The sequence below is a fragment of the Papilio xuthus genome, unplaced genomic scaffold (genome assembly GCF_000836235.2).
Source record: "Papilio xuthus unplaced genomic scaffold, Pxut_1.1 DF826115.1, whole genome shotgun sequence".
NCBI classification, from domain to species: domain Eukaryota; kingdom Metazoa; phylum Arthropoda; class Insecta; order Lepidoptera; family Papilionidae; genus Papilio; species Papilio xuthus.
Window position 1 is genome coordinate 4,968,578 of NW_013532534.1, and position 14,050 is coordinate 4,982,627.

Below are 14,050 nucleotides of genomic sequence, written 5' to 3' on the forward strand. Positions count from 1 at the left end.
TGTACCAAAGTCTTTTATTTCTTATGGGCGCAAGAAACATAAAAATATCAATTTCGAAATTATTCAGTCCATTTAAAAACTATTCTTTCGGCTTGTCTGCACTGCTGAGATGCAAAAGTAAGGTAACGGGGCAATGGTCACTTCCGTAAACAGAGTCTCTAATAATGCTGTCACAAACTGATGTCACTAATCTCTCAGATACGATAAAATAGTCCAAACGCCTGAAACAAAAAAATAGTACAAGTTATAGTCTCAACAATTTTGGTGTTTAGATATCATATTTGCAATATCTATTCTTTTGCTTTTGTCCTTTAATAATATAGCAGAAATGGCTGGGCTGTAATTCCCCAATTGTTAATCTACAAACTTCCCTAATTATAATCTAATATCTAAAATTGTATTATTCCACATTAAATTGCGATAGTTACCATCCAACATTTTTGGCTCGGCAGTTAAACATGTAAGTCCAGAAGGTATAGGCGCTCGTCTTATCGGGATACAACAGTCGATATGTGTCCACGAATCCGTCGCCAAGCAATTCAGTCATACCCGTCCGTTCCTCGTCCGTGAAGCCGGCGTTTTTCCTGTTTGTTTTAGGATTCGCAAGATCTGGAAATACAACGATCTATTAAAAACTAAATCTTTTCATTTAAATTTAATTCTTTTGAAAGACAAAAATTATTGTTAATGTCTTAAATCTACGATATGATAGGAGTCTTACAATTGGCGCAATTCCAGCATGTTTTATAAGTACAATAGCTTTTTCATCAAGTATTATTTATGCATGAATAAATTGCATTATAATTGCGTTGTCTATCTAGTCTTTATTTAGAAAAAGAAACATACCTATTTCATTGTGCGAAACGTTCATATCGCCGCAAATAATTACAGGTTTTTTCTTATCTAATGATTTCACGTGTTTCCTGAATTCCTCATTCCATTTAAGCCTTTTCGGTAAAGTAACCAGCTTTCGACCAGCGTTGGGCACGTATGTACATATTAAATAGAACTGCTCGTATTCTGCGGTTATTATACGACCTTCACTGTCCAATTCCTCATCTTGTAGCCCATACTGTACGTTCATTGCCAATTTTGTTGTATAAATACCTACGCCTGCGTAGCCGTCCTGTTCACTGCATAACCAGTACGCATGATACCCGGGCACGTTTTTTATAGGCTCCGGTAACTTCTCTTTTGAACATTTTATCTCTTGAAGACACAGTATGTCTGGCTTCTCGTACTGTATATATTCTAAGCCACCTTTGTCCATCCACGCCCGGATGCCGTCAACATTCCAACTGGATATTTTGAAATTCCAATCTTTACCTTGACTTGTTTTTGAATCACTAGAAAAGTCAATGTCTTCGTAATTTGTGGCCGTTTTGTTTTTAGCGGGTGCTTTCTTTTTGCTATCTTCTGCTCCGGCTGAAAACGCGGTTTATTGCCTTAAAAGATTTTACTATTTAAAATATTACTTAAAATAGACAACTAACGATAAATATTGGAAGTGGACATGTACAGTAGGTATTCCTCTAGTGGCTAAACCTAGGAAATACCAATTCTCTCAACATACTCAGAGTACCCAAGACTTTTCCACTTCCGTTCCCTCATAAAAATACATCTTTATAGATATTCCACATACTGATTACCTCTAGATTAGGGATGTCTTTGCAACTCATGCCACTTAATATTAGGTGACCAGATATTTTTAATAGGTTTTCTCTCGCATTTTACTATTTATACCCAAACCCGATTGATCCAGTAAAGTGATTTATTCGACAATATATTTAGTATTAAAATCTAACCAAAATATGAGTTTTCATTACATTTGTAACCAAACCAGTTTTGATCACAATTCGTGTTAAGCGATCTGTGATACAAAGAATATTATGAATTTTATAAAGTCCAAGCTCGAAGAACTAGCACTACCATTAGAGCTGGCGTCGTAAGCGCATGCTTTGTATTTCAGAGAAACATTTTATTATAATAGTTTTATATATGTTTTAGTGAGAGATGTTTTTGGCCTACAAACTGAATATGTTCATTTTCTTTGCTACTACTACCAGTAAACTAAACAGCTTAACTAGACTATGCGGTGAAGAGAAAGTCAAGCCGTAATAATTCCTAGGAGATTAATGAGGTAAAATGAGTCTTCATTTCTTTTTATAATTTACAATTCCAATTTTATCTAAAACTTGTTGACTCGAAATTATCTCTTGAGCACTATATAATGTTGCCACTTAAAAAGCATATCTCAATATTTGGAAAGGATTCATACAATTCAATAATAACATTGTCTTATCTATTGACTGACAATATAATTGTACTGAATAAAAATAATAAATATTTGTAAGCAATTAATGCAGGCGATAAAGTACTACTCCAACTTGTTAGTTATAATTCAATAATATGATTACAATAGCAACTATATTACCCTTCCACTAAAATATTCTAATTAAAGATCGTACACATGCATTACATAAATATAGGAAAGTTATTAAATAAAGTCCAGCAAAGCCATTTGGTAAACCATTTATTAATCATAATTCACAATTATAATAAAGAAACAATGTCCACAGCTCCAATTTTAATTAACAAAACTAATTACCCTTATCGTCAGCGGCCTTACGCCGTCGTTTATTGTTGGATTCACCAGTGTCTTGTATATCCTGTTCTGCTTCTGCCGCCTTCGCTGCCGCATTTTTTGCACCCCTTTTACCTTTGGCGGGTTTTACTTCAGGAGCCTTTTCTTCTACTTCTTCCTCTTCTTTGGAATCTACAAATTAATTATAAACTTAAATGCATACACTCATTTTAAAGTTATGGAAATATGAAATGTTTTTTCTATTTAAAATACTCACAATATTGATGATAGAAATTAAGTACCTTATTTCCGATCAGTAAATCCAAGTAAACAATAATATCGACATACCTTTACTCTTGTCGTCTTTTTTCGCTCCTCGACGTTTCTTAGTCGTTTGTGTATCTTCTACTATATCTTCTTCCTTGTCCTCCTGTTCTTTAGGCTGTGCTTTTTTACCCTGGTTTTTCCGACTTTTAGTTTCTTTCTTTTTGGGCTCCTCCTCAACAATGTCTTCTTCTTCTTTTTCCTGATCTGACATTGCAGCATCAGTCTCTATTTTCTCTTTGCTTCCTTTGTTCTGCTTCTTTTTACCTTTTGTTGCAGGTGGCTCTGGTTTTACCTCCTCCTCCACTGATTCAGCTTTGTCTTCCTCTTCTAAATCATTGCTTGGCTTTGCCTGAGCCTTCTTACCCCTTCCTCTGCCACTGGGTTTTGGCTTTTCTTCAACAACCTCTGAATTTTTAGCTACATCCTCTTGAACCTCTTGTTTTGCATTTTTCCTTCCCCTTCCTGTTTCCTTAGGTTTGTTTTCTGGTACAGTTTCTTTTTTGGTTTGTTTCTTACGTCCCCTGCCTCCTGCAGGTTTTGCCTCCTCTGTGTGTCCATTTGTTTCACTCTCATCATCTCCACCTTCATTCTGTTCATCCAGATTTGGTTCTTCTTCGGGAGATGAATTGTCACCATTTGACTGCTCTTCTGCCTTATCTTCTGAAATCTTCTTTTTGCTCTTTTTAGCCGGAGGACACACCTCTTCATTATCACCATTTATAATTTCTTCATCATTTGCTTTCTTTCCACGTTTTGTCTTTTTTTCTATAACAGTTGTCTTGACTTCCTCAGCCTCGGTTGGTTCTGGTTCAGCTACTTGTTTTCCTTTTCGACCTTTCTTTGCTGGAGCAGATTCCGCAACCTTAACATCTGCAGCTTTCTGAAAGTTGAGTTAAATGGCATACAAAATTTCTTATTGTATTATTGTTTTAGCAATTGCCTAAGAATAAGACAATGTTGCAACAATTACAAGAAACACTGCGACATACTAAATAAGGTTAAAAACAAAATGTTTTTTATCTTCTCTTGCATCAATGTCTTTCACTTCCCAGCGATAATTAAAAACATATTTTTTGACCTTTGTTCTGGATAACTAAGAATTGCATCATATTTGTCTGAGATGTATAGTGGGTATAAAATATCAAAACAAAGGATTATCAATAAAGACTTCAATATGTCCTTAAAATTAGTTGCTATTTTTACAAAATGAAATGTGGAGCTAGCATAGGCCATGGTAACACATAACCCATAGTCAGTAATGTTTACATTTTGATTAGCAAGTGTCAACACAAAATAACAGTATTAATGATGGTATATAACATTTATTTTGTTTGTATGTTCAAATAGACTTCCTATACTATATTACAACTATAATAAAAAAATCAACAAAACTTACACAAATGGAACATGTTTGTCTGTATGAAATGACATATAAAAATAATAGACTTATTTCCAGTCAGTTTAAGCTATAATGAACGTTTTGTTTCGTTCTGTACTTTGACATTTAAATACGAGTTTTACAAGTCTTGTATCACGTAGTAAGATACGTTATTTATCCAATACAACTGGCGTCAGTAACAGACATATTATATCTTTATATACATAAGCTTTTTTTTTTATCAAGTGCGCCATTTTACACAAATCATTATAATGAGATATGAATATATTACGCCTATAGTAACTCAAGAACAAGCACGCGGTAAATCAAAATGCGCCGTTGTCAACATTGTATTTACATATCGTTTACAATAAATAATAATGTTATTTCGATTATCTTACATTCTTTTTTTAAGATAGACCAAAAGTAACTCAAGTAAACCAATAGATAAAGTGTAAAATGTAGCAAATACGTACCACATAATCTAAGTACATGCCAAGTTTTAAGGTTTTATGAAGGGCTATAGTCAATATAACATACCTTGCCTTTAGCAGATCTTGGCGCCATTTTAACAAACTAAAACTTATAATAAATTCACTTAATTTTAAACATACGCTCCCAGCTAACGCGTCTTCAAAAATGGGTGGCGAACGAAGTTTCCGGTAAAATGACAATGACAAGCGTCTCTGATGGCGCCAATTTTTTTGTACTTATCTTTTTAAAACAAAATGAGGCATAGGAAACCATTATTTTAGGTCCAAAAATTACCTCTTAATTATGTAAGTATTTAAACATTTCTTATGAAAATTCTATTTACATTAAAATTGCCAATTTGAAAAAATGAAGAAGAAAATTTCCTTGTTCAAACGAGTCAAAATCAAAACACCTGAATGGATGAACAATTTTATAAACGAACTATTCTTATATGACAGTTGACAAGTTGACATTTGACATCGTTGACACAATACTTGATGTGGCACCGATTTTTGGAACACATGTTTGAATTTCAGCTCAGCGGATTTTAGCTATAAGTAATAAATAAAAGCCACTTCGCCATCAAAAATTTCCAAGAATGGTAAGTAGTTCGGTTTTAATCAGATTCTTGTAAGATTTTACATAAAAATATTGGTTATAAAATGTATACAGTGTTATTTAACAAATCGTATGTTTATTGTAAATTTAAAAGAAATAAACACATTATACTAATTAATATCGCTAATAATTTTTTAGAGATACATTTCCGCCTGCTCAAAAATATAGTTGTAACTCAGTATTTTAATTTACAGACGACTATAGACCGCAAAGGTACCTTTAAGGTTGAATACCTGCAGGAAATTGAGAAAGATGTCCAAAAACGATGGGAAGAACAAAAGATATTTGAAATGGAGACACCAACGGATGGGAAAGATCATGAAAAATTTATGTGTACTTTCCCTTATCCCTATATGAATGGACGTTTGCATTTAGGACACACATTCTCACTCTCTAAATGCGAGGTTGGAAAATTATAACTATTTAAATCTCTTTTTATATAATCTTTGTTATATTTCGTCATATTATTTTAGTTTGCAACAAGATATTACAGACTTAAAGGAAGAATGGTGCTGTTTCCTTTTGGTTTCCATTGCACTGGAATGCCTATAAAGGCATGTGCAGATAAGTTGAAACGGGAAATGGCTACATATGGTTGCCCTCCTATTTTTCCCGATGATCAAGAGACAATTACAAAAGATGAAGGGGATATTGTTCCTAAAGATAAAAGTAAGGGAAAGAAAAGTAAGGCTGTTGCGAAGACAGGAGCAGCGAAATTTCAGTGGCAGATTATGCAAAGTTTAGGTATACCAGAAGATGAAATTAAAGAATTTGCAAATGAAAGCTACTGGCTGGAATATTTCCCACCTCGGGCTGTCACTGATTTGAAAAGAATGGGCATTCATGTAAGTCAAAAAATGATTTTATTACCTATAATAGTAAAATATTAATGTATCCTTTGTTAATATTGCATGAAGCTTTTGTTTTATTGAAGTGTAATTCTTATCATTAATAGCATTGTAAATTATGAAATTTTATTTGATCTTTAATGTTATCCAATCACTAATCAATATGGATTGTTTTTTCTTGTGTGAGAGAAAATAGCTAAGACAAATTGAGTTGCAACAATATTGAATATAATAAATTCAATGAAAATGATAACCCTTTGTACTACAGGTAGATTGGAGGAGAAAATTCATTACAACTGATGCTAATCCATTCTATGATTCATTTGTAAGGTGGCAATTTTGGCTTCTTAAAGAACGCAAGAAGATAATGTATGGTAAAAGGTACACAATATTCTCACCACTGGATAAGCAACCTTGCATGGACCATGATCGCAGCACTGGTGAGGGTGCAGGACCCCAAGAGTACACTCTTATCAAGCTTGAGGTTATTAAACCTCTTCCAGAAGTATTGAAGTAAGTTTTATATTATAAAAAGCTACATTTTGGTAAAAATAACTGTAAAAATATGATGGCTCCTTTGTGGGTTATACAAATTCATGTGTATTGTAATGATTACTTTGATTATTTTTTAATGTTAAAATTCAGCATAATATAACATTGTTACTAATATGTGATTATTTAAATATTGTGGGGGATAAATTTACCTGTATTATTATATTCATAGGTCATTTGGAGAGAAAACAGTGAGTTTTGTCGCCGCCACACTTAGACCCGAAACTATGTATGGACAAACAAATTGTTGGGTTCATCCCGATATCAAATATATTGCATTTCAAACTGTAAATGACGGTGTATTTATATGTACAAGACGTGCGGCTAGAAATATGTCCTATCAAGGTTTCACTGAAAAGGATGGGGAGTTTAAAATAGAAATGGAAATTTTAGGACAAGATTTATTAGGAATTGCACTAAAATCCCCATTGACTTGCTATCCAAAGATATACTCACTACCAATGTTAACAATCAAAGAAGATAAAGGTACTGGAATTGTTACCAGTGTTCCGTCAGATTCTCCAGACGATTATGCCGCATTAGTAGACCTTCAGAAGAAGCCAGCATTCAGAGAGAAATATGGTATTCAAGATGATATGATACTTCCTTACAAACCGGTACCAATTCTTGAAATTCCAGAATACGGGAATTTGTCCGCTGTGCATGTTTATGATAAATTAAAGATACAAAGTCAGAATGACAAGGAAAAGTTGACACAAGCGAAAGAAATGGTTTACTTAAAAGGTTTCTATGATGGAGTTCTTTTAGTTGGTGAATACAAAGGAAGTAAGATTCAAGATGTTAAAAAGAATTTACAAGCTAAATTGATAAAAGAAAATGGTGCGGTAGTGTACTACGAACCGGAGAAGACAATTATTTCAAGATCTGGTGATGAATGTGTTGTAGCACTGTGTAATCAATGGTATCTCGTCTATGGGGAGGAGGAATGGAAGGCTCAAGCGGAGAAAGCTTTAGCGGCAATGAACACTTATCATGATGAGGTCAGAAAAAATTTCCAAGCCACACTGAATTGGCTGCATGAATATGCATGCTCTAGGACCTATGGCTTAGGTATGATATTAAATTCCTTATCAAGATTTTAGCTTACATTTACTTAACAATTTTTATATTCTTTGACCCTATTGTTTTTTTTTTAATTTATAAGTTGCCATCATTTTGTAAATTTTTCACTTTTGGATTCTAGGAACGAAATTACCCTGGGATCAGCAATGGGTGATAGAGTCTTTATCAGATTCAACAATATACAATGCATACTACACAATATCTCACTTCCTGCAAGGTGGTACCTTCAGTGGCACCGGTGAGAATGCTCTTAAGATTAAACCAGAAGACATGACACCTGAGGTGTGGGATTATATATTCTTCAAAGATGCACCAGCACCAAAGAAATCTAAGATACCTAAAGATTCTTTGGACCTCATGAAGAAATCCTTCCAATTTTGGTAAGTTAATATTTGAAAAGCCCAATATATGTATAAAATAAGTCTTTAAAAAAAAATTAAAAGTAGCTGTTGAGTTCAGCCTTTGATGCTCTATCTTAATAATGTATTCATATCTCATAAGAAATACAACTTTAAATCAAACATTTAGCACAATATGGTTGTTTCTTTAACAACAAAAAAACATTTTCTCCTATTTTTAACTTGATAAACATTCAGATTTTATTCTTTTGTTTTGTGCCCGTCTTTGTGATGTCTTTAGATAATTAATTTAGGTTACTTAAATTCTGTGTACAGGTATCCCGTCGACCTAAGAGTGTCTGGCAAGGATTTAATACAAAACCATTTAACTTATTACATCTACAACCATTGTGCGATCTGGCCTAATGAAGAAGACAAGTGGCCTAAGGGTATAAGAGCCAACGGTCACTTGATGTTGAATTCTGCAAAGATGTCAAAGTCTGAAGGAAACTTCCTGACATTATCTGAGTCTATAGAGAAGTTCAGTGCGGATGGAATGAGATTGACATTAGCAGATGCCGGAGATTCTGTGGAGGATGCTAACTTTGTGGAGAGTACTGCAGATGCAGCTATACTCAGGCTTTATACATTTATTGAATGGGTTAAAGAAGTTATCGCTGCTAAGTCGACGCTGCGAACAGGTTAGTTCATTTTATATATGATTTGTAAATACAAAGTCTTTGTGACTGATATTTGAAATTACATAAAAATTATTTTTTTTTCTTTTTCGCCTTTATTTTTTTAGGGACTTTTGTTCTTTTGAACATGTCAGTCCCATAATCAACAAACACATAATCAATCAACTTAGGAGCTATTTACAAAAATACAGTAAACTATACAAGCAAGCGATATAAAATTAAAAAAAAGCAATGATAATAACAATAACAATATATAACAAACAAAAAATATTTACACTTAATTAATATCTATAAAGCCTTTAGCACCATATTTCGGACGTCGTCTGCTAAATAAAAATTATATGACATGCTAAAAAAGCTGTTCTTAAATTTATTTGAATATAGAACCCTTTTTGTAAGCGTAGTATTTGGCTTGACCCTAGATTCTAAGTTTGATTTTTGAATATTTTCAAAATTATATTTACAGGGGAATACAATTTCCATGATAAAGTGTTCGTAAGTGAAATGAACGCTAAGATCAACGAAACGGACGAGAACTATAACAAGATGTTATTCAAGGAAGCTCTAAAGACTGGCTTCTTTGAACTTCAAGCAGCCAGAGATAAATACAGGGAGTTGTGTTCTGACAGCTTGATGCACGGGGATGTGGTCACCCTGTATATAGAAGTACAGGCTAAGCTGATGTCGCCCATATGTCCACATGTTGCAGAACATGTATGGCAACTACTGGGTAATGTGAGTATTCTGTCTAATTTACAAGCTTTCTATCAAACGCTGACAGCATAATTTTTTTTGCAATAATTCGACCAAATTTTGCAAAGTAAAATATCATTTGATTCATATTTTCCCTTTTGGTGTCTACTCATACAAGCATCTTTTTTGTAATACTTTTTTTTCTTTATTTATTTGTTAATGTATTTCAGAAACAAAGTATTCTCCACTCTCGTTGGCCAGTGGCCGGTGAGATAGATGAGGTTGCGGTGAAGGCCAGTGAATATCTGATGGAAGCTGCGCATTCTTTCCGCATCTACTTGAAGAATCATTGCGCTGTCAAAAAGCCAAAGAAAAGTGAAGCGCCGAAGCCCGAGAAGAAGCCGACCAAGGCTGTGATATGGGTGGCTAAAGAATATCCTAAATGGCAACACATCATATTGAGCACTTTGAAACAACTTAATGGGGTATTTATTTATTTTTATAATTTTCTATATTTTCTTCTTAATTTGCTTAGATCCCTGGCATATTACACATTGAAAGGAATTGTTATTAACAATTAAGCTTGTTGTTTATCTGATTTAAATACAATCGAACCTGGAAAAGTGAGAGTCCAAGGGACCAGAATAATTTTGTCGCTTACATAGGTTTCTCGCATACCAAAGTTCCTATTTAAAATAATTAATTATATTATAGTATCATTACGTGAGATATCTAACTGTAGAAAATAATTAACCTAATAAAATTGTATTAGCCATCAGGTCTTCCAGACAACAAGAGCATATCGAGCAAGTTGTCAGAAATCGGCGAGCTCAAAAAGTACATGAAGCGCGTGATGCCATTCGTGCAGGCCACCAGAGAGAATGTAGAGCGCGTCGGTGTAGACGCCTTGTCTGTGGCGCTGCCCTTCGACGAGGCCGCCATCTTGAATGACAATAGACAATATTTACTTAGCACTTTGGATGTGAGTATACAATTTATCTTTTAATATTCTTAGATTTCAATAGTCGCCTTTATAACCCTTGTTTAAGAAAACAGATTTCACAATTTATTTTTTTGTTTCGCAATTATATATTTTTAGGAATTAAATTCTTTGTTGGGGGATTAAAAGTTACTTTTTTTACTTTTTATTAATAAAGACCTACTGTTATTGTTCTACAGTTAGACACGATCGAAGTAAAATATACGGACAGTGCGGACGCGCCCGAGAAGACGCGCGAGGACTGCGCCCCGGGCGCTCCGCACGTCACCTTCACCGCGGAGCCCGGCCTCGACGTCAGCTTCCTCAACCCCACGCCGATGAACGGCCTCTTCACTGTCACCGTGTCTCTGGCCGACGGCGACACCGTAGATAAAGTCAAAAACAAAATCGCTAAGGAGGTCAAACTGATAAAAGGTAATTATCAAAGACCTAATTTTTTGGTTGAAATATAGTAGTAGTAGTATAGTAAAAGTTTTCTTTATTGAATTGTGTAATAAATTATTTGATATAGTTTAAAAAATCTTACTTCAAGTAGCTTCTGTGTAGCTTAATTTTTAGGGGTTTTACAATTTCATGACAACTTGGTTATTTATTAATATTTTTAAGATACACAAAACTATTGTTAATTAATCAATAAACCTTATAACATTTTAACTGATTTTTTTAATTTTACAGATATCTCTGGTTTGAAGCTCTGGCGTTACAAAGATCCTGTATTAGGTCCGAGGAAGATCCCCGTGGTTGGGGAACATGAGGGTAGATGCGTTGCTCTTGACAACGGCTCCGTACTGAAAGTTGACATCGCAAACAATAAAGTTGAACTCGTTAGCAACGGAACTAATGTAGATGTCGGCTTACAAATGATGTATACTTACGAAAAGTGAATTTTATAAATATACTTATTTATTTCATTTTTAATTCGGTTTTTATTTTGAATATCATAATAATCCATTTATTACCGCCTTATTCTCCAATCCTCCAAAAAATTCCAGCAAATTTCTACACAGATTCGACTAATTCGGTCAAATACGCTATCAAACAATAACTACCCAAAAGGACGAATTTAATAAAAACCATGCAATTCTCAATGGTTTTAGTTACTGAGTGTGGGATTGAGAGTAAAAAACGACACTTTTATAATATAATTTAATAACATATAAACGGTTATTCACAGTAGAACATTGCGAGTAGTATATGGCCGGCGCCGGGGGGCGCCACGTGTATACATACACAGGCTTGTAGAAATGTTAAAATTCTATTTACGATGACTGATTAGTATTTAGGGCTGCACGATTTTTTTAAACAAACGATACTAACAGAAAGCAATAATTTATCCACTATATCAGGAATTATTTTATCTATTTTTGCATAAATGCCGACAAAGAAAATATATGTCACACTACCAAAAAAAAAATCAGAACAAAAAAGTTTGCAAATTAAAATTTTCTTCAATAAGAATTTTAACATTATTAACATATAAAAAATGATATATTAATCATTTATTGTGTTATAAACATCGTGCATCCCAAGTCTGTTTACAAAAACATATATGCAATAATGTTTTTAAATTAAATTCCTTGTAAGTATAAAAACGTACATTAATTAACGACACATTTTATCATTAAAAAAACAAATCGATATTTTAATATATTCACAAAAAAAATTCCGTACAAATATTACGATATAGTACTAATGTGGGCCCACGAGCCGCATTGCAAGGAACTAGGCCATACTCCATTATCTACATTCAAGCGACCACAAACACCACGGCCCTTACAAATTGATTACACATCATACAACATACATTTAATAAGAAATATCATTCAAACACATACATTTTCTACGAGTAAATGTGACGTTAAAATACGCATCACTATTCTAAAATCCCTGAAGTTTTTCTGTTCAGTTAAAAACTGACGAATTAGACATACATTCCTCTCTTTCATGCATTTGGTCTTCCCATGTGTCCATCTCACTCTAATCTGTCGGAAATCATTCTCCGTCTCTTTCACACTTTTACTTTCGTTTATATTGTCGTCCCGTGTATTTCGAATACAGTGTATTACAGCTAACTTCAGAGATAGAAATCTGACGAGATTAACATCTTCTAGGTTTGAAATAGTCATTTCACTGCTAATCGTTATATATATTAAAATTTATTAAGCGCATACGAATCTTCCTTTTCACCGACTCAAACCATTTTATTGAATAGTTTCTAGAATATTTCTCAACTAGTATAATGGCCAACTTATTTTTTAATGATTATATGGACAATATAAGGTTAGACCAGAAATGTGCATTTCCCTGCAAAATTATTTTCAAATATACACACATGCCAAAACACAATTTCATTTCTAAGCCACTCGGGCAAAAAAAAACACTCAACACCTCTGTCAGATAAGAACAAATATTTTAAACCTAATATACAGCACATTTCTGGTAGTAACAACCTCATCGTGAGTTCCCGAAACACAAAAACACATTGTCGTCCCTCAAATCCTCATTGAAAAAACAAAGACAACAGTATGTTTTGTACAAGTATTTCGTCAGTGGAAACTAGAATATATTTCCTATTTATGTGAAGCGGTCACAAAGCGAATGCGAGTAACAATTTACATATAGAGATGAGGTAAGTTGGGGACGGTCGCTATGTGGGCGCTCGCGGGGCGAACAGGGATTCTAGGCCCGCGCCCTCGGGGGCGTCGAGGGCACTGCGCGCCTTCTCCTTGGCCACGTGCATCGTAGGAAGATCGAGGATGAAAACTTCTTTTTTGAATAGCTGCCCCACATTCCGTCCGATTAACTGAAACAAACATTATTAAAACTGAGTGAGGACATTTCTTTGTTTCGATTATATTAAAACCCAGTGACCGATTTAAAAAAAATCTATGATATTAGAGATATCTAGAACTTTTATTTGCTTGGAGCTTAGACAAACATATTCCTCAAGTAGAATGAAACTAGAACTGGTTGCTGATATATTTTAAAATTCATCTTTGTCTCAAATGGTGTAACGTAATTTTCTATATATGAATTTGTTTGACTTTTCTATGCACAAAGCATATGACTGACTCTGGAGGTGATCTTCTTGAATAGATCTCGTTTGCTCTTGTCGATCTTGGGCGGCTTGGTGTGGTGCGCGGCGAGCTTGTCGTCCAGACGTTGCAGGTCGTGCGCGTCCACATCGGGTATGGCGCGCAGCACTGACACCACGCCCGGGAACCGCGGCCGCAGCATCTCATAGCTCTGCATACAAAAAATGCCATGTATTATTTCACAAAATAAATATTAAGACAATATGGAACGGTGGTCCAAACTCCTTTAGCAATATCCAACATGTTTTTATAATTTACGGACGAGTTTAGACCTAAAAATAACATTAACCAGGACACAAGCACGCACACAAACACACACACTTCTTAAAGACTTACTTACATATCTTAAATATTAAATTAAC

At 34.2% G+C, this 14,050-nt stretch overlaps 3 protein-coding genes across 3 annotated transcripts in view; 1 reads left to right on the forward strand and 2 right to left on the reverse strand.

Moving 5' to 3' along the window:
* Positions 1-10: 10 nt before the first annotated feature.
* Positions 11-4,974, reverse strand: LOC106123456 (Recombination repair protein 1). Its single transcript, XM_013319794.1, has 6 exons — positions 4,830-4,974; positions 2,933-3,791; positions 2,609-2,776; positions 847-1,425; positions 429-609; positions 11-221 (listed from the first exon to the last, which is right to left on the reverse strand). The coding sequence occupies exons 1-6, from the start codon at positions 4,854-4,856 to the stop codon at positions 80-82; spliced, it is 1,956 nt and encodes a 651-aa protein (XP_013175248.1). The 5' UTR covers positions 4,857-4,974; the 3' UTR covers positions 11-79.
* Positions 4,975-5,240: 266 nt separating this feature from the next.
* Positions 5,241-11,511, forward strand: LeuRS (Leucyl-tRNA synthetase). Its single transcript, XM_013319835.1, has 12 exons — positions 5,241-5,364; positions 5,576-5,785; positions 5,855-6,226; positions 6,498-6,742; positions 6,954-7,852; positions 7,986-8,244; positions 8,539-8,903; positions 9,367-9,635; positions 9,824-10,078; positions 10,366-10,575; positions 10,773-11,007; positions 11,269-11,511. The coding sequence occupies exons 1-12, from the start codon at positions 5,362-5,364 to the stop codon at positions 11,475-11,477; spliced, it is 3,531 nt and encodes a 1,176-aa protein (XP_013175289.1). The 5' UTR covers positions 5,241-5,361; the 3' UTR covers positions 11,478-11,511.
* A 519-nt stretch (positions 11,512-12,030) lies between these two features.
* Ranbp21 (exportin-5-like protein Ranbp21) overlaps positions 12,031-14,050 on the reverse strand; it is an 8,757-nt gene continuing 6,737 nt past the window's right edge. The window contains exons 17-18 of the mRNA XM_013319469.1: positions 13,666-13,872; positions 12,031-13,396 (exon numbers count right to left, since the gene is read on the reverse strand). Coding sequence (XP_013174923.1) covers positions 13,241-13,396; positions 13,666-13,872 — 363 coding nt within the window. The 3' untranslated portion in view covers positions 12,031-13,240. The remainder of the gene's footprint in view (positions 13,397-13,665; positions 13,873-14,050) is intronic.